The 25,386-nt window shown below is 37.0% G+C and overlaps 2 protein-coding genes and 1 non-coding gene across 12 annotated transcripts in view; 1 reads left to right on the top strand and 2 right to left on the bottom strand.

Annotated features, from left to right (window-relative positions):
* The window catches only part of SNX25 (sorting nexin 25), a 110,605-nt gene extending 106,291 nt beyond the window's left edge, over positions 1 to 4,314 (top strand). For all 6 annotated transcript variants that reach the window (XM_037526364.2, XM_037526363.2, XM_037526362.2 and 3 more), the window contains 3 exons: positions 2,475 to 2,656; positions 3,145 to 3,245; positions 3,723 to 4,314. In XM_037526364.2, the coding sequence (XP_037382261.1) occupies positions 2,475 to 2,656; positions 3,145 to 3,245; positions 3,723 to 3,803 (364 nt within the window). In that variant the 3' untranslated portion in view covers positions 3,804 to 4,314. The remainder of the gene's footprint in view (positions 1 to 2,474; positions 2,657 to 3,144; positions 3,246 to 3,722) is intronic.
* Positions 2,358 to 25,386, bottom strand: part of LRP2BP (LRP2 binding protein) — a 29,054-nt gene continuing 6,025 nt past the window's right edge. For 4 of the 5 annotated variants that reach the window (XM_037526374.2, XM_054701033.1, XM_037526372.2 and 1 more), the window contains exons 2-10: positions 25,016 to 25,142; positions 24,357 to 24,469; positions 21,690 to 21,803; positions 12,469 to 12,611; positions 12,281 to 12,386; positions 10,941 to 11,164; positions 9,263 to 9,437; positions 7,225 to 7,337; positions 2,358 to 2,663 (exon numbers count right to left, since the gene is read on the bottom strand). In XM_037526374.2, the coding sequence (XP_037382271.1) occupies positions 7,272 to 7,337; positions 9,263 to 9,437; positions 10,941 to 11,164; positions 12,281 to 12,386; positions 12,469 to 12,611; positions 21,690 to 21,803; positions 24,357 to 24,469; positions 25,016 to 25,121 (1,047 nt within the window). In that variant the 5' untranslated portion in view covers positions 25,122 to 25,142 and the 3' untranslated portion in view covers positions 2,358 to 2,663; positions 7,225 to 7,271. Of the gene's footprint in view, positions 2,664 to 7,224; positions 7,338 to 9,262; positions 9,438 to 10,940; positions 11,165 to 12,280; positions 12,387 to 12,468; positions 12,612 to 21,689; positions 21,804 to 24,356; positions 24,470 to 25,015; positions 25,143 to 25,386 lie in introns of those variants that run through there. The other variant, XM_037526376.2, reaches the window with a different exon arrangement.
* Positions 14,364 to 14,465, bottom strand: LOC119258334 (U6 spliceosomal RNA). Its single transcript, XR_005128202.1, has one exon. It is a non-coding gene; the product is annotated as a U6 spliceosomal RNA (small nuclear RNA).

Here is a 25,386-nt window from a genome sequence, read left to right as displayed (position 1 = left end):
GTGACATAATAAAATTAAACTACAGTATTGTATGTGCCTCTTTCCTTGTACCATGATTTCACCTACCAGAATTGTTTCAAAAGCTCCCTCTACTGGTTTTGGATTGAAATGCTAGGGTAATTGATCTTTGGTAAGTCATTTACCTAATTTTAGTTGTTCACTGAAATTTTCTTGACTTTTCTTCACGTAGGGTCAATTAATAACCCAAAACAAGATGTCTGTTTTTTTAAGACTTATTTATTTATGCATACAAGAACTGGGGTACACTGCTTGAGGGGAGCAGCGGGCGAGACAGGAGAGAGGTCTGCTGCGCCATATGGGTAGCTCCCTGGCCAGGGATCGAACTCATGCTGCAGAGGCTGTGGCTGTTAAGCACAATGCTGTGCTTAACCCTTTGTGCCACCAGGGAGGCCCCAAGATGTTTGTATTTTTATGTAGCTTTTTCTTGGGAAGGCAGACAGATGGACAGTGTCTCTCCTAAAGGAGACATTCCATTAAATTAATACAATTATTTCATTTGATCTAGATATGAATTGCATAATCCTAAGAATATATAGGAAAGTATTTTAGGAGCCAAACATGCAGTTACAAAGAGCAGTTATAGTTTTGACTCACAGTGGAGTTTAGACTTTGTGAGGGATCATGATGTGCCAAGCACAGTCATGTGTGGCTTAGCAGCACTTGGTCAACCACAGACCACCTGTACAACAGTGGTCACCATAGGCTGTACCATGCAGGCCCAGGGATGTCAGGCCATGCCACCTAGGTGTGTGCATTTTACACCCTGTGACTTTTGTACAAGGAAATCACCTAATGGTATATGGCTGTACTAGGCTTGGGAAACAATGTCTCAACTACTGTTTCTGAAAACCTGATGTTCGAGGTATAAATTATATCTTTAAATGCCTTTTTGATTTATTATTATTCATGACTATTCAGTTTGAGTTTCCAGGTTTGGCAATGATTTTTTTTTTTTTTAAAAAAAGATTATTTATTTATATAAGCATTGGGTACAGTCAGAAGCGTGGGAGAGTGAGAGAATTCACCAGAGCCAGAACAGGGAACAGAACAGGCAGACTGACGAAATACACTGCTGAGGGGAGCAGCGGGTGGCAGGAGAGGTCTGCGCGCCATGTGGGACCGTCGCAGCAGCTGAGGATCGAACTGGCGCTGCAGAGGCTGTGGGCAGCTTCGCAACCCAGCATTCAACCGCTGCGCCACTGGGGAGGCTCAGGCAATGATTCTTAGTCCTCTTTTCAACAGAGAAACTTCTCTGCCAACATCACAGTTACTCTTGGGCTCTTTGAACTGTTTGTCTTTTGACAGCAAAAATCTTGTTAATCTGACCCATTGTCTAATGAAATAGGGTATGTCAAAGGCCTAGGTAACCAGATAAAAGCCATTTATTTATGACTGTGAAAGTTACATGCCTCCCCTATTTTCACTCCCCTGGAAATTTGAAATTGGCTGTCTCACATTGTCTCTTTTCAAAGTCCTTCCCTTTGTGGTGAAATGGGGTTTCTTTCTTCCCTTCCCTCATGAGTGCGTGAGATGTTCTCCCAGGTGAGTACTCTGCCCAGCAATACTTGCCCTATGGGACAGCACCATGAGACAACTGGTGAAATAATGGGCTTCTTCCCCAGAACTTCAGGAGCTGAGCAGGGCTTTTCAAACCACTTTTAACAGTCTTTAAATGGATTTGTGCTTTCAGTTCATACTATTTAATGGAGAAATTCTTACACAAGCACTATAGAGTAGTAGAAGCTTCAAACAAATCATTCCATCTCAGTAGGGTCAGTAAATGTTTATCAGGCTTTTCTGCCCTCCCGCCATTAGGATTGATGATAGATCTGCGGTCCTGAATGCATGTCTTGTGGTGGACACCTGGAATAGGGTGTGAGCATATGTGAATGGGTACACCTGGGCTGAGAAAGTGGGCTTATAAGGGCGGCGTCATGGGGATGCCAGCAGAAGAGAGCAAGAGAGCAGAGCGAAGAGAGAGAACAAGGCCACGAGAGAATGCCGGAGACCCAGAAAGAGTGAAGACTTGCCTTCCAGCCCCCATTACCTCTGCCCACTGTGTACCCTGTGAAATACCAATAAAAACCTGAAAAGCCACCGAGGGCTCCAGGACTCCTCCTTACCCTGTCGGCTCGGGTCATAGAGAGCGTGCTCCATCCCATCCTGCCCCTACAATCTCCTTTCAGTTACTGTCTTGACAGACTGGAAGGTTCATGCGGCAAAGTCTTTAGAGGTCAGTGCCAGTGAAAATGTGGACTCCAAGAATGAATAGGCATCCAGTGTCACCAAAATAAAAATAACTTTTAGAGACAGGGTTTAAAAATACAATTCTTAGTTTATTCATCAAATGTTTAGATCAGGTTGTATCTTAGCCTACTCCTTGATAAATGAAATTTGAGATAGAGTGCAATATTTTTTAAAACCTTACCCAAGAAATATTTTTCTCTTAACAGACAAATCCGAGACACAGTGAATTGGATTTTCAGCGAGCAAATGTTGGTTTACTACATCAATGTTTTCCGGGATGCTTTTTGGCCAAATGGGAAGCTGGCGCCACCAACCACAATCAGAAGCAAAGAACAAAGTCAGGAAACAAAACAGAGAGCCCAGCAAAAGCTACTTGAGAACATTCCAGGTGAGGCCTGTTAAGTACAGAGATAAAAAGGGACTATTAACCCTATTAAGTTTTTAATCTCATTTAAAACTTTCAGGAAACACTAATTACAGTGAGAAAAAGGATCACACCTTTTTTTCTTCTTAAATCATATCTTAGCCCCTGCTAAGAAATTATACCTAGGATGTTAAATAACAACAGTAATGGATATAATAGTTTTTTATCACTAGAAAGATGTTTTAAAGCAGATAATAAATTTTGTGCTTTAAAAAGCCTGTTCTATTTTGAGAACTTAGTTTTTAATTGGATAGCAATATATTAAAATTATAGTTTGTATAAATATATTGGAAACTTCTAAAGTTTTTTCTCTAAACATTTGAAAGAATTGATCACTGGTATTCCTGTCTCCGTGCCTTTATGGTGTATGTGTCATGTCATAGCTCCCTCACTGAATATGCAATGTGCACATTTTCACAGCAGCAGCTTAGAAAATAAGCTTAATTTTTCAGATATGCTTCAGAGCCTCGTTGGACAGCAAAATGCTCGTCATGGCATAATAAAAATATTCAATGCACTGCAAGAAACGAAAGCCAATAAGCATCTACTATACGTGAGTTAATTAAAGCCTACAAGAAGATTACCTATTTCTTTACTTTGACATTTCTGTTCCCACATGGGGTAAATTTTAATCCCTCATTTTCTTAATTATAACTGTGAAGCTATTTGTTTCATTTTTGTTCATTCAGTTGTTAAAAGAAAGGGAAAAAGGAAGAAAACTCATACTAGTTGTCTCTCAACTTTTGATACATGTCACATTTCTATATGACTACTTCCCAGTCATCTGATTTTCGTTGGCTGTATTCAGTGTCATGGATGGTTTGATAAGGCTTCACAGGACATGAAATAAATCAGTTTGGTGCTAAATGGTGTTTATATAACGTTAATTCCGTTTGTTTGAGAGTAAGTTGTTCAGTGAAGATTATTCCAGACTTCCCCCTAGACTTTTCTCATAGACATGGCTATTTAAGTAAAACTTTAGAGAAAAACCTTTTTTTTTTCTATTCTTTCTGCTTATTTCTTAATCCAGGTGCTGATGGAATTGCTGCTAATTGAACTGTGTCCTGAGCTGAGAACTCATTTAGATCAACTAAAAGCTGGTCAAGTCTGAGGCTGCACAAATAAACCACCAGAGAAATGTCTGTGTAATAATAGACATGAAACATTTTCCTCTTTTCCACAGAGGGCTTGGCTGAGAACCATACTGATTTTTATTTTAGTTCCCTCCCTCTAGTTTTATGTGAAGTAAGCAGATTGGGGAGGGAGGGAAACTTGATGCTGTCATAGGCAACAGGGAAAAACCCTTCTGTTAATTATTGTTTTTATTTTAATAATAATATAAATGCTCTAAAATTCAACATCCTGATTGAAATACAAATGTTAATATGTGATAAGAACCTAGGAAATATTTTAAATATTTATGAGAACAGTTTTGTTTTAAAATGAACTATGAATATTGTACAGTTAATTTCCTCACTGAGGATTCAGAACATTCCTATATTATTTCGTGTGTTTGAAGAACTTTGTTGTGCAATGCTTTATGTAAAGTTATTGTGAAAATTTTACTCTTTATTTTTACCAAAGATTTCCCATAGTTTGAAGCATTTGAAGCAATAAAATATGAAAACGAATCACAGAACTCTATGATGTTGAAGGTGCTTATATCTCAAAAAAGGTTGAAATACTTCATCTAGTTCAAATATTTGTCAAGTGCCTTTTTTTGGAAAAGCTCTGCACTTTAGAATATTTGCAAGGAAATAGAAAATTTGTTGCTATTCTCTAGACATAGAATGTAAGTATGAAAAATAAGATTTTTAGTGTGATGAGAAGAGCCAAGTTAGTGCTTGAAATAATGCTTCTGGGGGGTGGGATGGAGTTGAACTTGGAAGAAAGGGCAGGAATGAGTTACCAAAACCAAAAGAAGGAGTTACTTCACAGAGATTAGGGACTTGATCATATCAACAAGTCTGTGGATTAGTAGGGGCATTAGGTGAGATCCAGGATATACAGATTTTGTTTCATTATTAACAGTGGGTTCATAGACAAGTCACTTAATTGAATTTCCTGGGATTCACCATCAATTATACAGTGATAATAAAAACACTGTCTCTAACGGCTGCAGGTATATGGAACACAAAACAACAGGCAAAACTTCAGTTGGAAATCCATGAAAGAAAAACACCATATGTTAAAGTGGTATTGATCATATCATCGGTGAATCATACCTGCCCAGTTCTTGATATGAAACATAAGTTCTGAAAGATTGAAAATTAGTAAACCACATTTTATCTCTGGGATTCTTTTAGTTACAGCTCTTGATCCTTTATTCAACCAGAATATTTGACACTTCCAAAAACCCAAAGGTGGCGATTTGTATGGATTAGAACTACCCTTCCTGGGGATGCAGAAAAGCACACTCAGAGAACCAGTACAAAGTCACCAAACCCCAGAGAACTCATAACAAGTTATTGGAAACAGCTGTCTGTAGCCATTAAGTTTATACTGCAAATAAGAAAAGTAATTCTGTCTCCTCAGTCTTTCTTTAAGACAAATTCTTACTCTTCATGAGCTATATGCTAGAATGGATCTGACAGAAAAGTTTTTATTTTTTAAGGTTAATGATCTGGAAGCCTCAAGTCACTTGAGTTAAAGACTGACTCCACCCGCAGGTCAAGGTGTACACCCCAACCTGCAGCAGTGGGAGTTTACAGGGCCTCAGGACCTCATCTGTGCCAGAAGCATCAGCTTTATGGTAACTACAGTAAACTGAAATTTTAAATGCTGTGATGATTACACTATAAGGCATTAAGCATTGCATTTTATTTACCACATATGAAATACCAAATTCTTATATTTAGGAATTTGATTTTCTCAGACCTGTGTTTTAATGTCAGGTGAAAAAAAGGAGTCTTACTTTGGGATGAAAAGAGATAGCAGGTTTATGAAATGTGCTATTAAAGTCAGCGCATACTGCTTTATTATATTCCTGTGTTAAGAGTCTTACAGAAAGGCCCAAGGAACTGGATTAAAAATGGAGAAGATTCTGGTGGGAAATTTGGATTTTTAGGTGATTGAAGGAATGTTAGATTTGTTGATATTATGAGAACAAGAGCAAAGCAAGTGGACTATATTGTAGAAAGAGATTTTAGGTATGAAATCTTGTAATGGGCATGAGATATTGAAAAGTGTTACTGGTGGAGAACTGTGTTCAGAAGAGATTTTAAAACAAAAGGACTGATTTTCATGGATGTATGATTTTGTATTTTTAAGAGATTTAAGGGAAAACTATATGCCTACATGAGTGTATCTCACAGACTATGTCTTGCCTTTTTATAAAGGTAAAATGAAAGCTAAGTAATAATAGCCAAACCAGAAGGTAACAATGCAAGTAATTTTTCTACTCTTCAATAGTTATATAGTGACTGGCACCTACATATTGATTGCATTTTTTTTTACTACCAAAAATAGATCTTGCTTGAATCTTCTTTTAGAAATGATGGTTTTGGTTTATAAAACCACATCAGTTTACTGTGTTTACAAAATAGGTATTGTGAAGTATCCTTAAGACATTTCATTTTCAGCATACTTGTTTCATAGATGTATATCACCATACAATCTTCTGCATATGGAGCCTACAATTTTTTATTGTCAACTTTTGTCTTCATAGGTGTCACTGATCTATGGAAGGCCTCTTCTTGCTAATTTAATTTACAATATTTTGTTCTCATTATTATATTGGTAGATGATTTCATTGAGATTTTTTCACATTTTTATCATGCTTTGAAATATGTAAAGTTTTTAAAATACAGAACATGAAACACAAACATCTTGCTTTAATTGGTTATCTTATGAGTATTCATCAGGAATATAGCAGATGTTTTACTTATTAAGATCTTTTAGGGAAGATAGGAAGGGGCAAGGTTCTAAGCAATTTCTTACATGCGTCTTTTTTAAGCTTATAAAAGTTGGCCAATTTTTATAAGAATATCTTTTAAGAATGTAAGATATGCCAAAAGATGTATTGTGTTCTTAGTTTTAATATCTGAAGAAGTATAAATGCTACATAAACTCATAAAAATATTATTTGAAGTTTTCTTTCAATTTATTTGATCCATACTTAGTTTTGTGGATTTTAAATTGAAAAATTGTAAGTGACTGAAACAACACATTTTTTTATTCAATATTCACAACATTTAAAAAAAGACCAAAGAAATTTAAAGATTAAATTTTCAAATTTAAAGTAAGCTTGTAGCATTTGTATTTCTGACATTATTAAACTAAAGCACTAAGTATTTGGGCCATTTTGTATTTAAGAAAGGAATAAGATACTTGATTTTTGGAGTGGTTTTGAAGATTTGATGTGATCTTAGCTCAGTAGGATCTCTGAGGACCCTTCTGACCATTTGAGCGGTCCTGTTACAAGCTGAAAAATTACAGTATACAAATTCAAGAATAAAGGTATGTCATCAGAAAAATTCCCAAGGTAAGTAACAACAGAAGATAGCCAAGCATATCTTCTATAAAATACACACATTCTGAGGTTTTAGGATTGATGATCTTTGTTGAAATACATCATGGTCTAAATTCTTTGATGAATAAGTAAAGAGTGAAGTTCATCTGCCAGTGCAGGATTCAGACGACAGGCCTTAAAATCAAAGATAAAGAGTCAGTTATTTAAATATATTTTGAATTGTTGTGTTTTCTTTAAAAAAAAAAATAAAGTGCAATAAACAGTAAACTTCAAAGGAATTTCTTAAAACACCTTTCTGTTATAATTTCCTAATAAGGAAAGTTCAAATAACCCTATATATACCCAAAATAGATTGTACTAAAATTAACCATGCTACTATCATTTGAAAGAAAAATTTTTATCACTTCCAAGAAATAAAGGGAATACACTAATGATAGCATTTGATGTTATGAATTATTAAAACAAGTAAAATGTAAAGCATTAACATTTGGCCTCAAACTAATTGTTAGCTCATGTGACTAGCTGCATCTATAATAATAATACTTTATTTTTAAATATGTAGTTTCATTATGAATAAAGTAAATAAAGGTGCATAATTTCATAGACCATTGGAAGACATCTGAATTTATCTAATCAAACTTCACTCCATGCTGAAACTGTCCCTTTAATACCCACAGTAATTGGTCACTGGATATTTGCTTGGCTGCTTCTATTGATGAGAAGTCCTCACCTTAGAGGGAAAAACTTTATTTCCAAAACAGTTGCATTAGGAAATTCTTTATATTAGGTTGAAATTTCCCTCCATGTACTTTAGAATTATTGAAGGGTTTTAGGGAACATTTAATGGTGGTTTCATGGAAACCAGAAGAGGCAAAGCAATTGACAGTCACTGGGCTTGACGGCGGCAGAGCTGACAAGGATGGGACTCCTGCGTTAGGCTCACTGTCTCTGTACCGTCCCCCATAACACATCCTACTGCCTTCACCACAGTTTCTTTTTTGTATTCTGGTAAACACATAGGACCTTTGGATCAAGAGAAAAGTGCACATGAATTTCGCCATGAGACTATACTCACCAAGCTGCCTTTTCGTTGTTTCCAAACAAACCCATTTTGTTGGTGGAATAACTGATGGCTTTTAGTTTGAGGTCAGCAATCTTAATGTCTGCAATCTCAAGGTCAGTTGTATTTGTGTACTGAGCTACTGTACTTATATGTTAACATGGACATGATGCTCTGGAAAATTTAATTTCAACCAAATACTTTAATTTAGTGATCCTGGACTGGCCTGCACATTGGAATCCCTGCACTCAGCAAATATCTGAAGACCAGCATTTGGTTGTTTTGAAATAAGGTCAGGGCTTTGAAAATTTTAAAAGATTGTGAATAATTTTAATACACAAATTTGGGAACCATTTCTGTAACATCGGATTCAGGCAAGAGACAAATGCTCTCCTGGCCTGTTCTGCTGAACTGCATTGCACAAATTAATGGTAAAGTTCTGATGGTACATCATGGATATTATGCACCAGGGGCATGCAGGGTTTTTTTCTTTGCTTTAAAAAAAAATACACTTGCAGGTACTCATAATGATTTCCCTTTTTACCACCTGTTCTCCACTTTCTAAACAGTTGCTTAATTTTAGATGTGAAAAATGTTTGGGATCTAAATAAATTGATCACATGGATTAAAATAGGAACAGGCTTGTTTTAACAGATAAAATTCATAAATGTTCCTCATAAATGTGGTAGATGTCAAGCATAAAAAAACCATTTTTAAAAAAATACATTTCATTAAGATACTAGAATGAAGATGATCATGTTTCTGGGAGAAAAGGTATGACCATTTTGGTTTAAGGTCTTGGTGCTGGGTCTTAGGCTGCAGAGGGTAGCAGAGTGAGAGATGATAATTTGCATCAAAATAGGACCGACTATCAGAGCTTATTATTGCTTATAAAAATCTGACAAAATTATGAGCCAACAATTTGCATGTCTGAAAATCTCTAGGTGGACAGGTTATCTGCAGAGTGAAAAGGTGCTCAAGTCAAAACTTGAAGTCCAAAAATTTGTTTGGGTCAATTTATATTTGTTCTCAGGCTTACTTTAGAATAATAGTGTTTAGCTGTTGCTTCATCCTTTGCAGCACCCAAACCAAGCTGAAGACATCTTGCATGGTAGAAAGATGCAATGGCCATGCCTCTGGTGATGAATTCAGGAAGACAGTCTGTGACCTGGGCTATCATAGGAATATCGTGAACCTCATCGTAGTCAGCAATCCTGTTAGGATGTTAAATTGTGAAATTAAGAAGAATATCAGGGCCTCCCTGGTGGCGCAAGGGGTTGAGAACCACACTATGAAGCAATCCGCAGCCTCTGCAGCACGAGTTCGATACCCGACCGGCCAGGGAGCATCCCACATGGAGCAGCAGACACCTCCTGACTTGCCCGCTGCTCCCTTCAGCAGTGCTTTTAGTCCGTCCGCCTGTTTTGTTCCCCGCTTTGTCTCTGGTGAGTCTTCTCACCCCCTGCATCTCTGGCCTGTACCCCAGCTCTTGTATGCATAAATAAATCTTTTTAAAAAAGAAGAATATCAGTTACAGTTTACATTTTTGCAAAGGACATGTCCAAAATTATCCTTGTGCCCAAAGTGATTTCCCTGTTTCTAATGTGTGGAAACTAAGCTGGTTGCTGTGTGGTAAGGGAGAAATATGATGTAGTCAACTCATTCCTAGAGAAGAAGAACTAAGAATGGTTAGTTTATAGCTTCCCTGGTGATTATACTCATTATGTATAAAAATCCCTAGAGAACAAAAAAAGATTTCCTTTTTCTGGTAATATTTTAAGTTACTTTGCAGATTTAAACAGCAGGGAAAAGCATTTTCTATTAGTTTGAATAGGTTATTAAACATTCACCGTAAGTTTAGACTTAGTTATATAGGACCAGAAAACACAGTAAGAAACTCACATGCCTATCTTTGTTTTTAAAAATTGTCAATAAAAATAAGTCATTCTTTATAACCATCAGATTAATATGGAGAATTGTGTGAAAATGAGACCAAATCAACTGTGGGGAGAAGAGGTAGAAGTCACCCCAGTAGGTGGCTGCCTCTCCCTAGGCCAGGGACAAATAAACCCGTGGGCCCATTTGAGGTGGGTTGTTGGGCAAGAAATTCCTTAGTGTGGCCACTCCAGAGGACAGTGAGATCTGTGTTTTCTGTATGTTGCTTTTGTATATTATGGGTAAATAAAAGCAAAAAAGCACATAGGCTCAGAGAACAGAAAGTTCCATATATTTTATAACATGTTAGTGTTGGTGTTTTCTATTCTTTATTATTTTACAGTCCTTATTGAGCTGTATTGCAATTGTGCTGTTAGAGAACCTATGAGGAATATAGCAATTAAGACTTTTTTAATAAACAGTCCTGATGTGCCAAGTTATGTTAAGTACTTTATATTCACTATTTTTATGATCCTGCTATAGAAGTATAATGTCCCCAAAAGTTAAACTTGCTTAGGATCACTCAGATGGCATACAGAGCAAATAGCACTGACATCCTGCAGGCTAATGGCATAGAATTGTACTGTTCCTTGATGTAGCTGCAAGCTCTATGTGACTATTTAAGTTAATTAAAATTCAGTGAAATTTTAAAGTTCAGTCCTCAGTTGTACTAGTCAACTTTCAAGTGCTCATCGCTTCCAATTTGCAGCACATTGCATGAACACAATCGGCACAGAACATCTAGTAAGAGTTTTGTAAATACTTTCACCCAGCTTAGTCACCTTTTGGAAAATGCAAAGCACTTTGTAAAAAATTTCATCTTATAGTAATACTCCACGAGAGTCCCTTGAGCATAGACATTTCCACGTTCTGCTGCTTCCCTTAAGCAGTGCAGCGCAGCTTCGGTGTCCTGGCGGATGCCTTGTCCATAAAGGTACATGATCCCCAGCGCACCCTGGGACTCCAAATTTCCATTGCCACATGCTTCTGAATGCCAATAAAAAGCCTTTTAAAAAAAAAAAAAGCAAAATTTCATCTAATTTATTATTTGTAAGATGAAATTATAAAGGAATACTGAAAAGAAAGAAAAAAATCTCTATAGGACTGTACTATTAATTCATCTCCAGGAAATAGCCCTAATCCCATGAATGTATTTCAGTCTAGCACAGGTTTCACAGGCCTAAAAGAATGCCAAGGTGAGCCCCCCTGTTGTTACCCTGCAGCACAGGGGAGGTCACAGTCTAGAGATGTCAGCTGTCTCAGGTTACAGGATTTTCATGTTTTCCCAAGGAAGGTTTAAGAAGGTGGGAAATTAGGACCCTAAAAGTGTCTGGAAAACTGGGACACAGCCCTGTAACGAGGCACAGTGGGGAGAAGAGAACTGCTGATGGTGGGGAGGGTTAGTCAGAGCTCCAAGCTGATCTCAGAGATGGCCGCTGTCAAGGTCAAAAGCACCCAGGAAAAAAGCTGCATGTAATCTCAAGCATATTTGCTTAATACTCAGCTACAGTGAATTTGAATTTGCTCAAAAAGTACTTCCAAATGGCTGCTTAGCTACCGGAGGAGGAGGTGCCTCTTAGAAGTCTGTCCTCAGTGCCTCTCACAAGTAGGACTTGGGCCTGGACTTCCTTCTCCCTAGGAGATTTCTTGGAAATGTAATGATGAAATGATGATTAGAGAAATTATATTTCTCTTAAAAATCTTAGATGGGTTGAATTTTTAATTCTTAGTATGTTCTACTTAGTATCACTTTTTATTTCCTCAAATCGAACATCACATTCTTGAAATGATTTGGCTTTAATTTTAGGATTCTCCCCCTGCTTACAGCTTTTATGATATAGTACTATTTTGCATGTGTAGCTTTTTTTATTGAGATACAGTTGACATATTGTGCTAGTTTCAAGTGTACAATATAAATGTATAGCTTTAATAGCTTACAAAATGTTCTTATGTTGAGGTGTGAGAACAGCTCTTAGATTCTAAAATGTCAGTTTTCTTTACATTTTAAAGAAACTATGAGATGTTGAAAACTGGACACTTATGCCTCACCCCTCCTTTCAAAAAAGAATTAGTGCAACAAATATCAATACAATGCTTGTATTAAAAAAAAAAAAAAAGTTACCTTTTCTAACTCTTTAGGCTCCTTTGTGGAATAATACATTCCGAGGATGCTTTGAGCCTTCACGCTAGCTTTTGGATTTCCATTGTCTGCAGCAAAAAGCCACAGTCTAAAAGAGAAAGGCAAGGCAAGTTTGTTTGTTTGTCTCAACAGTTGATGTAAACAAAATCTCTTGTCTTGGGGAAGATTACCTTTCTGCTTCCTCTTCTGACCGATTAATGCCTCTCCCTTCATAATAAGCTCTTCCGAGGTTATAAGCGGCTGCAAAGTGTAAGTGTCTTGCTGTGGGACATGGTGATTCAATAATTTTCTTCATATATTCCACTCCTTTTTCCTTCCACAAAGGAAATGAAGAAACAAAAAGCCCTAATTTTTAGTTTTACCCCGTAATGCATTCATCTCCTGTGATGCTGTGACTGCTAAGGGGAAGGTTGTCCTGGATTTAGCAGGACCAGAGGTAGGAAGAACAGAGGTAAACATACATCTCCTTAGGGGGCATTCCCAGGAGTTCTGGGTCATAAGGAGACATGTGGAATTCTGGGACATTCCTTCATTGTATAGCTTCCAGACTTTTATTTTGTCTCAAAACGGGTTTCTTTTAGCCTCTCAACCCTGCTACCTTATAACTCTTATTCTAAATCAAGCATAGTTCTTAAAACTTATGTCAAAGTGCAGAAATCTGGTTAACATCTTTTATTATCATTCTTAGAGTAAATTAAGTTTATGTATGCTATAAACCCCAAAATACAGGGTGGTATTACAATTATTAGTCACATATCATTACATGAGATTAAGAGGGATATATGTGTATATACATATATATGCCTTACATGTGTGTGTGTGTATATATATATATATATATATATATATATATATATATATGTATTCTATTTGTTACTTAGTTGCCATTACAAATTGTCCCATCACCATTTCCCATAGATTTGAAATGGCAATTTTATAATGTTTTAAATACCCACATATCTATCTAGGTCTGTTTCTGGACTCAAGGTTTTGTTCTTTTAATCTTGTCTATTCTGAAAAAAATACCACATTGTTTTAAGTATAGCAGGTTTACTTTTGGCTATTTAGTAATAGTGCAAGCCCCCTTTCTTGTGCTTTCTTTAAAATGAGCCTGACTGTTGTATATTTGCTCTTTACTATCAGTTTTTGAAACCATGTCCAGTGCCATGAAAAATCTTGTAGGAAATTTGGGTCTAATTGCACTTAACATGTGAAGTTGCATCTGAGGAGTGGTTAGCGGTTAAGATGTACAAGAAGTATCTCCAGAAAACAGAAGCACTTGACAAAGAGGGACAGTGCTGCTGCCTGTTGAGCCCATAGAAGTTGAATTCCATAAGCCACATCTGAGCATGGCACTAAATTCATTGAAACAATTACTGCCTTTGCTAGAGAAGTGTTGAAGCCTTCCAGAATTCTGACTGTGAGATGGGCAAAAAGAAGCTGAAACAAGTGAACTTGTCTTAACCATAATCTTATCTTTCAACCAGAGTCAGCCAAATTAGTATCAAGAGTAACTAATAACAAAAGTGATGAAAAATAAAAATTTCATGTTTTTCCCTTTACCCTGGGTAAATTTACGTTCAATTAAGAAGGAAACTTAAAAGACTTGTTTTTGTTTTTATTTTTTTGCTCCGCTGGTATCTGTATGTAATTACTTTCAAGCTCTTCACTTGTGGAATTGCTGTTGTGGATCCACCAGTTTTCCTGGCCTCTACTACATGTTTTTAACAGCTTAGTCTCTGTTTGTTGCCATATGCATTCCTTTGCCCCTCCGTGACACTTACCCAGCTGGTAAATATCTATTATTTCTCTGCCTGCTTGCTACACTCAGGTAGCTGGTTTTGGCAGGAGAAAACACAGCCTTGGGGACAGCTCCTTCTTTAAATTTATGACCACAAATTTCAGCGTAAGCTCTCAACTCTGGCAAGAAATGTTATTGATTTGTATCATAAATTAGCTCTCCCACTAACTTGGAAGACAAGATACAATTTTAAACCTTACCCTGTCTCTTCATTCTCAGCTCATGTCTTTACTGTTTTAAATTTTTTTAATTTATATTTTTATAAAAAATGTGAAATGGTTCATGAATTCATGTCATCTTTGTGCAGAGGCATTGTTCATGTTCTCTGTATTGCAACAATTTAGTCTGTGTGCTGCCAAAGCAGGCTTATGGCATCCCTTTTATTTCACTATGAAAATAGATGGAACCTAAAGAAACACCAAATCCATCAGTCTGCCTGATTCATCTGTTTTGTTCCTCTCTACTCAATCTTGTGTTTCGGTTTACAAATATACTGTGATAGGGCCTCCCCAGGTGGCGCAGTGGTTGAGCGCTGGGCTGCGAAGCTGCCCGCAGCCTCTGCAGCACTGGTTCAATCCCCAGCCACCGGTGAGGGTCCCACATGGTGCGCAGACCTCTCCTGCTGCACCCGCTGCTCCCCTCAGCAGTGTATTTCATCAGTCTGCCTGTTCTGTTCCCCACTCTGTCTCTGGTGAATCCTCTCACCCTCCCGTGCTTCTGACTGTACCCAGTGCTTGTATAAATAAATAAATAAATCTTAAAAAAAAAAACAAAAAACCCAAAAAACAAAAAACAAATATACGGTGATATTTTTAATCGGGAGAAACTCCCTTGAGTCTAGATATCTTCCAGTTATTGTATATTTGTTCCTCTTTATAACAAAACTTAGTGCTTATCTCTACTTCCTCACCCTCCATATAGCAACTCAACCCTCTCCAATCTTTGTCCCTTGTGATGTCACTGAAAATGCTTTTGTCAAGGTCTCCAATAAAAATAGATCTTATTGTATCTGCTAGTAATTGCTGTTTCCAGTCTGTCATCTCAGCAGAACCCGAGACAGATGATTCCTCTTTCCTTCTTGAAGCAGTTTCATCATTTGACTTCCAGATAACCATACACGCCTGATTTTGCTCCATCCTCCCTGACTGTTGCACTTCATTCTCCTTTCCTGACTATTTCTTCCTTCCTGATAACTAAATATTGGAGGGCGCCTGTCACTGCCTATTTTTCTCTGTTTTCATTCCGCAGTCTTACCCATCTAGTAGTATCACTACCATTGCTCCTCAGACAGGCCTCCATTTTTTACTCCAGTCCTAGCCTCATCTTTACTTGACATCTCTACCACATGTCTTAATAGGTACTTCAAATGTAACATTCAAATGTAAACATTTAGCTTTTCCTCCCATATCCCAAACATGTTCCTCCCTAATTCATTCCATTTTCATTAAATGGCAATATCATCCACTCAAGTCATTGAAAGAATCATCCTTGATTCCTCCCCATCCCTGTGTCTCTCCCAACCCATCAGAAAGCTCTGTATCCTTCTGGAAATCTATCCAAAATCTGTCCATTGTTCTCTATTTCCACTATTTTGACTTTAGTTAAAGCTGCTTTTTAATGGGCAGTAACTCTCATGGGGTTTTCCTGCATCTACTCTTGTTTCTATTTCAACCCATTCTCCACAAAATAGACAAAGTAATTTTTAAAAATTTATATTTATATTTATTTCACTCCATTTTGGTGTCTTTCCACTGCACTGAGAATACAATCCAAACTCTTGGCCCTGTTTACCAAGTCCCACATGGTGTGGCTCCTGTCCCACAGGTTTGACTACATACACTCCAACTGTACTATTCTTCTTGTTCCTCAGGCCTTAGCACTAGCTATTTCCTCTACTTCCCACATACAGTGGCTTCTACTTGTTGCTCAGTTCTTGTTTAAATGTCAGATAAGAGGATGGAATGACTTGTGAAAGTAAACTAATCCCAGAGCCAAAGTCTTCAGATTACTATTTAGGAATAACCAGGAAATTGATAGAAGTTGGAAACAAGAAATTGGTATGATGAACTTAAAAGGAGCTACTTTGAAGGGGTGGCGAAGAGAGACTAGTTGGAAAGTGAATTGGGAAATGAAAATAATGCCAGCTCCATCTTTGAGCAATGTGGTATGTTGGGATGCTGGAAGGAGAGTCTTCTAGTAAAGAGGGCTGCTTGTGGAGCATCCACGTTCCTGATAAGGAAGTGAAGGGAGTAGTCTGAGACTTCATTTACCATATAAAAGGTTTAGGAGGAGGGAATCAAGAGAGGCGAGGGAACACAAAGCAAAATGGAGTCAAGAATATATGAGAAGACATTTTGTATGGTGGCCAAAGGTGAGAGAGCTGAGAAGCTGGATGGGACCAAATGAGCTCAAAGTTCCATATGGAATTCTGATGTCAAGTTCAGACACAGCCATAGTGGGTTAGCCTCATGATGCCTGGTGAAGTCCCCAGGTAGCAGAAGTCTTGGGGCTGCAGAGACAGCAAACTTGGGGCTTAGGTGAGAATTTGGGATGACAGTTATTGGTTTGGAAACTGAAGAATTTACCAACTAAAGATTACTTGGCCTCTTGGTGGCCAACTAGCTGGATGGTGACAGGAATACTCTAAATTATTCTCTTTTGACCTTCAATGTGGAAAACTTGGTAAATATTGAAGGGTGACAGAACATGATCAGATTAGTATTTTAGAAAGCTGGATTTCTTGGCAATTTGAGTGATAAATTTGAGACTAGGGAAGAAGGTGAAGGATCTGCCTTTGTTATTAAATAGGTAAGGGTACTTGAATCTACACCGAAACAGGAAGAGTGGTGAAAAAAGTACTGGGGACAGATTTGAAATATATTCAGGAGACAATATGAGTAAGTTAGTGTGAGCTGTTTGTGAAAGGACTCTTGAGTTGGCCTCTTAATTTTATTTTATTTTAAAGATTTATTTATTTATTTATACAAGCACTGGGTATAGTCAGAAGTGCGGGAGGGTGAGAGAATTCACCAGAGCCAGAGCGGGGAGCAGAGCAGGCAGAAGGACCGAAGTACACTGCTGAGGGGAGCAGCGGGCAGCAGGAGAGGTCTGCACGCCAAGTGGGACCCTCCTCTGGTGGCCGGGGAGCAGCCGGGGATTGAACCGGCGCTGCAGAGGCTGTGCTTCGCAACCCAGTGCTCAACCACTGCACCACTGGGGAGGCCCTGGCCTCTTAATTTTAAATGACTGTTCCTAACTTTTAAGTAGACATACTTCCTAGTACTATTTTTTTTAAAAGTTTTTTATTGTGCATAAATATGTTAATAAAATAGCCTTTTAATATATACTGAAACCATCATATGGTTTCCTTTAGTCAAGCTATTAAAGTAGTGTTTTCATAGATTTTCTTATGTTGAATTATTAATTTCTGTATTAAGTATTACTGCTTATGATATTTTAATGTATTATTGATTTTGTAACAAGGGCAAATATTTCATTATGTTAACAGCTGTCACTAAAATTTTAAAAGAGAGATGTTCTTTCTAGACCCTGATAATAGTGTCAGCAAGGGCCACAGGGTTATCTGTGAACACTTATGAGCTTTTACTGGAGGATGTGACAGGAATATTCAGTAGTGAACAACATGGGGGGGAAAGCCCTGCTTTTGTGGGCTCAAATTCCAAAAATAAATAACAAATAACCAAGACAATCATTAGTCTATGAAGAAAATAACAGGTGCTATTTTGATAAACTGCCACAGAAAACCTCTCTGAGGAAATACCATTTGAGCAGACACCTGAATGAAAGGAAAGCAAATGAAGAGATAATGAAACTACTTTGCATAAATAAAAGGGATCAATTTATTATGTATTAGATAAAGAGAAGGTAGAGGGAAATGAGCCGAAAGGGAGAAAGGTGGGGTAGGCAGAGTAGTCAGCACTTTTGGGAAGAATCAAGCTGAGGTTGTACAGCCAGGTAGAAGTCCTCAACAGAGGGTAACACAAATGACTTGTCAAGAAAGTTGACCTTTTTCACTGTGTGGGGTCTTGTGTGATCTTCTCTGAGACCCCTACATTTTATTTTATTTTTTATAGAGGTAATGCTGGTTTACAACAGTGTAGGACCCTTACATTTTTAGCAGAAGCAATGCTACAAGCAAAATCCTTGTTTCACGTGGGCTTCCCTGGTGGCGCAGCAGTTGAGTGCTGAGTTGCAAAGCTGCCCACAGCCTCTGCAGCACCGGTTCTATCCCGGAGGGTCCCACATGGCGCACAGACCTCTCCTGCCACCCGCTGCTCCCTTTAGCAGTGTATTTCGTCAGTCTGTCTGCTCTGCTCCCCGCTCTGACTCTGGTGAATTCTCACTCTACTGTCCTTCTGACTGTACCCAGTGCTTGTATAAATAAATAAATTAAATCCTTGTTTCATGAGGTTAATGAGGAGAATAGACTGCGACCTGTCCCGTGGCAGAGATAAAGGAACAGTCACAAATAGGAAGAGTAGAAAATACAAGTTTGGCAAGAAGAAAAAAATCAGATGTGACAGAATGGAAGCCACTTAAGGAATTTGGGTTTATTTTGAAAGTTCTCATGAGTTTGGAGGCATGAGGGAAAACTGAATACACTTTATACAAATCTTAAGGAATGTGCATGGATTTTTCACCTACAACTTATATTGCAATGGGTTGTTAATTGTGATTTTCTTTGTGCTCAGAGAGAGTCATGCATTGCTTAATGACAGAGATACACTCTCAGATCATGCATCATTAGGTAATTTTCTTATACGAACATCAGTGAATGAGTATAATTATACAAAGTCTACCACACACGTAGGCTAGATGGTAGTGCTCACTGGGATCACTGTGATATAGGCGGTCTGTCATTGACCGAAATGTTAAGTGACCTGACATAACTAGTATATATTAAGAGATTTTGGTGACTCAATCTTAGAGTCTTAAATTTTCATATTAGAAATTCTATTGTGTGCATGCTACCTAGTTTATAAAATTTAACCTATACGGAAAATTATATGATTATACTAATATTTCAATTAAATTTAATTCATTGTCTATTATTTTTAGTACATTTCCTTTTGTAGGTTGAAGCTATAATCTTGGGCACATTTACTTAGGCTCAGTATCACATTTTTCGTATTCAACAGTTGATATATTTCTAAAAGTGCAGATCATGTTATGGGACTGGATGAGCTTACTCAAGCAGAGAGGGCAAAGGAGGGCAGAAAAGGGCTGAGCCCTAGGTATTGAGACACTTCCATATTTGGATGGAGGAGAAGAGCAAGAGAGGTAACTTGAGCCATTCAAGTTACCTCTTGAATGGCTGTGAAGGGGCAACATAAAATTGTGATAAGCCGTGGAGATAGTAGAAGCGTGTCAAGTCTGAGAATCACATGAAATAAAGACATCTTAGACACTAAGAGAAGGGAGGGTGTTTCAGACAGTGAGTCCACTGCTCAATTTGGAGTAAGGAAGGGCAATGTAGTCATGGATTCTGCATGTTTCTAAATTTTTTTTTGGCTTTTACATATTTATTTTTTATTTATTTTTTTCTTTCATATATTTTTTACACCATTTTTCATTTTTGCACAATGTATGCATTTTGTCTTGTTTATAGTCCTCATACAATTCCCACCACCCTTGTTTTGATTCTACTCCCTCCCCACGCCTCAGTGTGTCTCTGGTTTATAGTTGCTTGTTGATTTTGATTTTTACTTTATTTTTTATTTTTTTTTTTTTTAAAGATTTATTTATTTGTTTGTTTATTTATTTATTTATACAAGCACTGGGTACAGTCAGAAGCGCAGGAGGGTGAGAGAATTCACCAGAGCCAGAGCAGGGAGCAGAGCAGGCAGAAGGACCGAAGTACACTGCTGAGGGGAGCAGCGGGCGGCAGGAGAGGTCTGTGCGCCATGTGGGACCCTCCTCTGGTGGCCGGGGAGCAGCCAGGGATCGAACCAGCGCTGCAGAGGCTGCGGGCAGCTTCGCAACCCAGCGCTCAACCGCCGCACCACCGGGGAGGCCCGATTTTTACTTTATTATAATTAGTCTTTTTCCTGGTCCCTTATTTAGGTTTTCTAAATTTCTGCTATGAGTGAGACCATCCTGTATTTTTCTTTTTCTTTCTGGCTTATTTTGCTGAGCATGATCCCTTCTAGCTCCATCCATGTTGCTGCAAATTGCATGTGTTTATCTTTTTTGAATGCTGAGTAATATTCCATGGTGTATATGCACCACATCTTCTTGATCCAGTCATCTATTTTTGGGCATTTGGGTTGTTTCCATATCTCAGCTATTGTAAATAGTGCTGCTATAAACATAGGGGTGCAGGTGCCCTTTTGAATTAATGTTTCTGTGTCCTTTGGGTAAATACCTAGCAATTCCACTCCTAGGTGTTTCTAAATTTTTAATGAGTTAAACTATAACACATTAAAATATCTTGGTTTTAAAGAAAATACTCACTTCTTCGTCATAAGATGCTATGTTTACAAAAGATTAAAAATTTAAATTTTCAGGAATCAAAAAGTATAGTCCTTGTTGTTAACTTTTTACAAGATAAAATCAGGGAAGAAGACACTGGCTACTTACCACATGTACCCTGTCTTAGGCATTTTTATATGTCATTCGATTTCATTACAACTGTGTGATTTAAGTCAGTGGGTTTTGTTTTGTATGCTGACACTCATGATTAGAATTGGTAATGTATCCTTAAAAAATGGCATTTATAAAAGTCCTGACATATTGACTGGCTTGCTTTGATCAGTTATCAAAGTCAGCCTTAGCCATGTGGGATGGTAGATGTAGCTCTAACTTGGGTTTACTTATCCTCACTTCATAAGGGAGGAGACTAAAGCTGAGGAATAGTAATTTTCCCAACACATTACTGCTAACAAGTGGTCAAGCCAAAATTTTCATATTTGGGGATTTTTAATAGGCCATTATGAATAGGACCGTTTTATTGGTGAACATAGAGAACTGAATTTCTAAATATCTTTGAAAATTTTAAAATAAATTATCAATTTTTATTTGCAGTGTATAAAATTTCTTTGTAAGATGAGGCCAGAAATATTTAAAACTAAAATCATAAAGAATAAATTATAATTCTGAGATCTCCAAATCTCAGTTTAGTTAATTCTTTCATCTTCAAATATGCCAAAATAAATGAGACCACACAATACACTTTTTTTTCTTTGCATGGGACATATATGACAGAATATACTTTAGAATATAACAGTGTTCCTATATTTGATAGTAGAATTTGGAGTGATCATATTTTTGCATGTTCTCTGACTTTTCTCCATGTTCATATAACTCTAAAGTTATTCTAAAATAACTTTTAAAAATAAAGGAAATGTTTTAAAACAGCAATCTTATTGGTAGCTAATGGTAGCAAGTACTGCAAAAATTTTGTTTTTCACATAAATATAAAATTGACTTTTGCTTTCCTTTAAAATGCTGAAAGATAAGCTATTCTTGAAATACAAGGATAGAATTATATCATTAAAATATAATTTTAATTGTAGCAAATGAGCCACTAACAATTAAATCTTAAATTTTATGAACAGAATAATAACTTACAGCATGTACAGTCGTTCCCAGCCCATCATAATACATTACTCCTAGCTGGTAAATTGCTTGATGATCATTTTCCTTGATTTCTTCAAACTGTTCTAATGCTTCTTCATACCATCCCTATAAACTCCAGAAGAGAGTGAGTTGTTCTTATTATGATCTCAAAATAATCCCAAATGTTTAATTCCCAGTTAAATCTGACTTAGGAGCATCAAATAAAAAAAAACACATTTATGAATTTGCACATAAGTAATTGACAACAACCAGCAATATAAAATCAATTAACTGTCTTAAATATGGCAACCAAATATGTCAGCTAAGTGACCAGAGGAATCTGGGTGAGACTTCCTTTGGCTTTCACTCCTGCCTGTGGCTATTACCAAGCCTCTCTCTTAAAATGATAGCCTAACCCTCTGCTCAGCTCAGCCTGCCATACCACTCTCCATTCCTGGAATTTGAGAAATTTCAAAAGCGGGGCAAAAGACTCAGAGATGATGTAAATATCAGATTATGCACTATTATTAAATACTGTAATTTTGACTCGTGGACTCCCATTTTTAAGTTTCCCAGGTAAAGAGAAGACGTGGAGAAACAAAATCAACTAAAACCTACATGTTATATGTCAATCAAGATGCCTCAGCCATTATATGACCTGATAATCTGCTAAGGTATAAGGGACTAATATGGGATTTCTATCTTAATTCACCATGGGAAATGCCTGATATTATAAGTGGGTCACTATTAACAGTGAATTCTTACTGAATTAGAAGGTTGTTGCTAGGAGGGACAGGACAAAGGCAAAACAACTTTTGGGAAACATAAAATAATTGAACCTTCCCAAAACTGTAATAAATAAAATTAATAAAAACAAAAAAATACTAACAAATATTTATTTTAAGAACACATAACAATGAATAGATGAGTTTCATTCTCCTTTTTGACTAATGGTTGACCTGGCTGTAAGAGAGCTGGGAATTCAGTATATTCTATACAGACGAGAAAGGAAGAGGTTGTTTATCTTCCATAACTTTAAATACCATATACTTTCTGGAAAATCTTAAATATAAACCACCAGACCAGACTTCTTTGAGATCTGGACTTTTACATGTAGATTTCTACTTTGAAGCCTTTCTACTAGGATGAATAATGGGCATCTCAAACATAACATGTCTGCGCTGAAGTTCTGATCATCCCCTTCAAACTCCTTCCTCCACACTTCTCTGTTTTTCAATCCATAGTGGCATTATTTATGTCTCCAAAACAAAGCCAGGATTCAGCTCCCCTGCTGCTTTGGTCAAGATCGCAACCCTCTCTTGCCTGAACAAGTATAATTTTCCCCTGAACTGGTGTTGGTTCCATGCTTGCCTCTAATCAGTTCAGCATAGACTCAAAGCCCTTCAGTAGCTTCTATTACATGGTAATCAAAGCTCATATAGAGCCATTCTCTGCCTTATTATCACATTGGCCTCTCAATTCTAGAACTCACCAGACTCCTTCTCCTGAAATATTGCATTCATTCTGCCCTCTACCTGCATGCACTTCCACTTGGATGTTTGCATTGTCTGTTTCCTTTTCTTCAAATTTTTGGTTTTAATAACAAGTCTTTCACCCTATCCCTTAGTCAATCTCTATCACAATATAAATTAATTGCTTTCATTGTGCTTTTCCTTATTTGAAATTATATATTAATTTACTACTAGATTATAAGGTTTATACAATGGGCAGCATTTTAAATCCCTCATAATTTCACAGTCAATGCTTAGCATAATAACAGTAAACAGTTATAAAGCACTTATGAGCTATCAGACCCTATTGGTTTAAGTACTTTTTATAATTAATATAGCCTCACCATCACTCTATGAAACACACATTATTATCCCTTTTTACAGATGAGGAAAATGAGTTATTAAGAAGTTAAGTGTGTCCAAGGATACACAGTTAACAAGCAATAGAATCAAATTTGAACCTACACTCAAAGGTGAGAAATCATTCTCTTACCCATCATGCCATGCTCATAAGGACACATGACAGATGTATGATGAGTTCTCATGAACAGAACGAATGAAGGAGCCAGCAAAAAATTATATAGAGAATAAGTGGGATATAGTTGCCCAAGTATACAATGATTGTGAGAGTCTAGGACAACTCTTCCCTTTCACATCTTCTCTTGGGACTCATTGAAGAATTGAACAGTGTTCCTGAAGTTGGAGCAGTAGTTTGCATAGTTCCTCCCAGGTCTGCCTCCCAGAATACCTCAGCATAATGTGGATAAAAAGTCCAATTCCCTATTCACTTTATAGGGAAACATATAAAGCTGTCTTTAAATACTACAGAAAACTCAAGATCCTCAATTGGTTACTAACATGAAAATATTGTATGAATGATATTAAATATTTGAGGCAACAAATGAAAGTTATATATTTAATTTATAGGGCAAAAGTATATTTTATACCAAAATGACTCCTGTAAAAGACATTTATCAGAACAACTTTTATCGAGAAATTTCAAATATTTCCTTAAGCTGGTACTAATGTATCATTATTAAAGCTTCAATATATCTATGGAATTTGACAGAATTTCCCTGGTGTAATGTAAAGAGCACTACAGGAAATTTTGCTATGAGAATCTAACAGCAGCACTATAGGGAATAAAAACAAAACGAAAAAATGGTACCTCTTCAAAGTATAATTGACCTCGTAGAAATAATGCCATGGCATCCCCTCTTTTTATTCTTTCCTTCAAGAGCTGCAATGCCTTATCCACCAAATTAGCATGACTGTAACGGTCTGATAAAAAGAAGGTAAGGAATTTCATCTTTAACCAAATAATATAATATTTTCCTCTAGAAATAATAAATTGTATAGAATTAATTTAACACAATACTAGCTTCTTTTCTAGTTCTTATACCTAAATCTGGCCTCCTCAGCTCAAGGAAAAAGAATTACAAGAACAAACAAACCCATTGTCACAATTCTTAATGCTGTCCCTTGTATAATCTAGGAATATTTGTTGATTGGTTTCCCAGCTAACTATGTTTATTACTACCCAGCAGGAACTCTGGCAATGCCTTCTGTATGCAATTCTTGGGCAAAGCTTCCTATGGTGAGTGAAATTCTTCATTATACCTTCATTAGAGCTACTCTAACCACATGAGTCAACCATCTCCAATTTAACTTTTTAAGTCTAATAAAAAAAGGCAGCTTTAAATTCCAATTTCAAGTATTAGCATGACTTTATTTACTTTAATAGATGTGACACCTAGCTTCTCTTCTCCAGAAGAGGAAAAGCACTGCTCTGGCATACATAATTAACTTTTAGTGAAAATATTGTACCAGTATTTTCCTTTTTCCATTGGAAGAGTTTTTGGCTCTTAGCAATACGCTGAGATAAAGAAGTATAATAGGGAGTCTTGGGCAACTTTTCACTTGTCAGCTTCATCCTCTTTGCACAATGTATGTTCTGTAAACAAGAACAAAACATAAAATGGTAGAAATATCTTTCTCCAGAAAAATGCAGGAGACTCCATTCCCATGTGACACTCATTAAAAAAATCAACCTTCCCTCATTGCCTAGTAATAAGATACCAAACTTTCAACTCTGGGATGTAAAATATTCTTTCCTAGGAAACTGGGACCTCCACAGCTATGAGAAGCACAGCCATCCTCCATGTCTGTTCCCATAGTGTGGGATTAAGTCTTTTCTG

This window comes from Talpa occidentalis, unplaced genomic scaffold, assembly GCF_014898055.3.
Source record: "Talpa occidentalis isolate TD23 unplaced genomic scaffold, MPIMG_talOcc4v2.1 talOcc4.4, whole genome shotgun sequence".
In the NCBI taxonomy this organism is placed as follows: Eukaryota; Metazoa; Chordata; class Mammalia; order Eulipotyphla; family Talpidae; genus Talpa; species Talpa occidentalis.
Note: the sequence above shows the minus strand (reverse complement) of the source record. Positions and strands in the feature narration are given on the sequence as shown.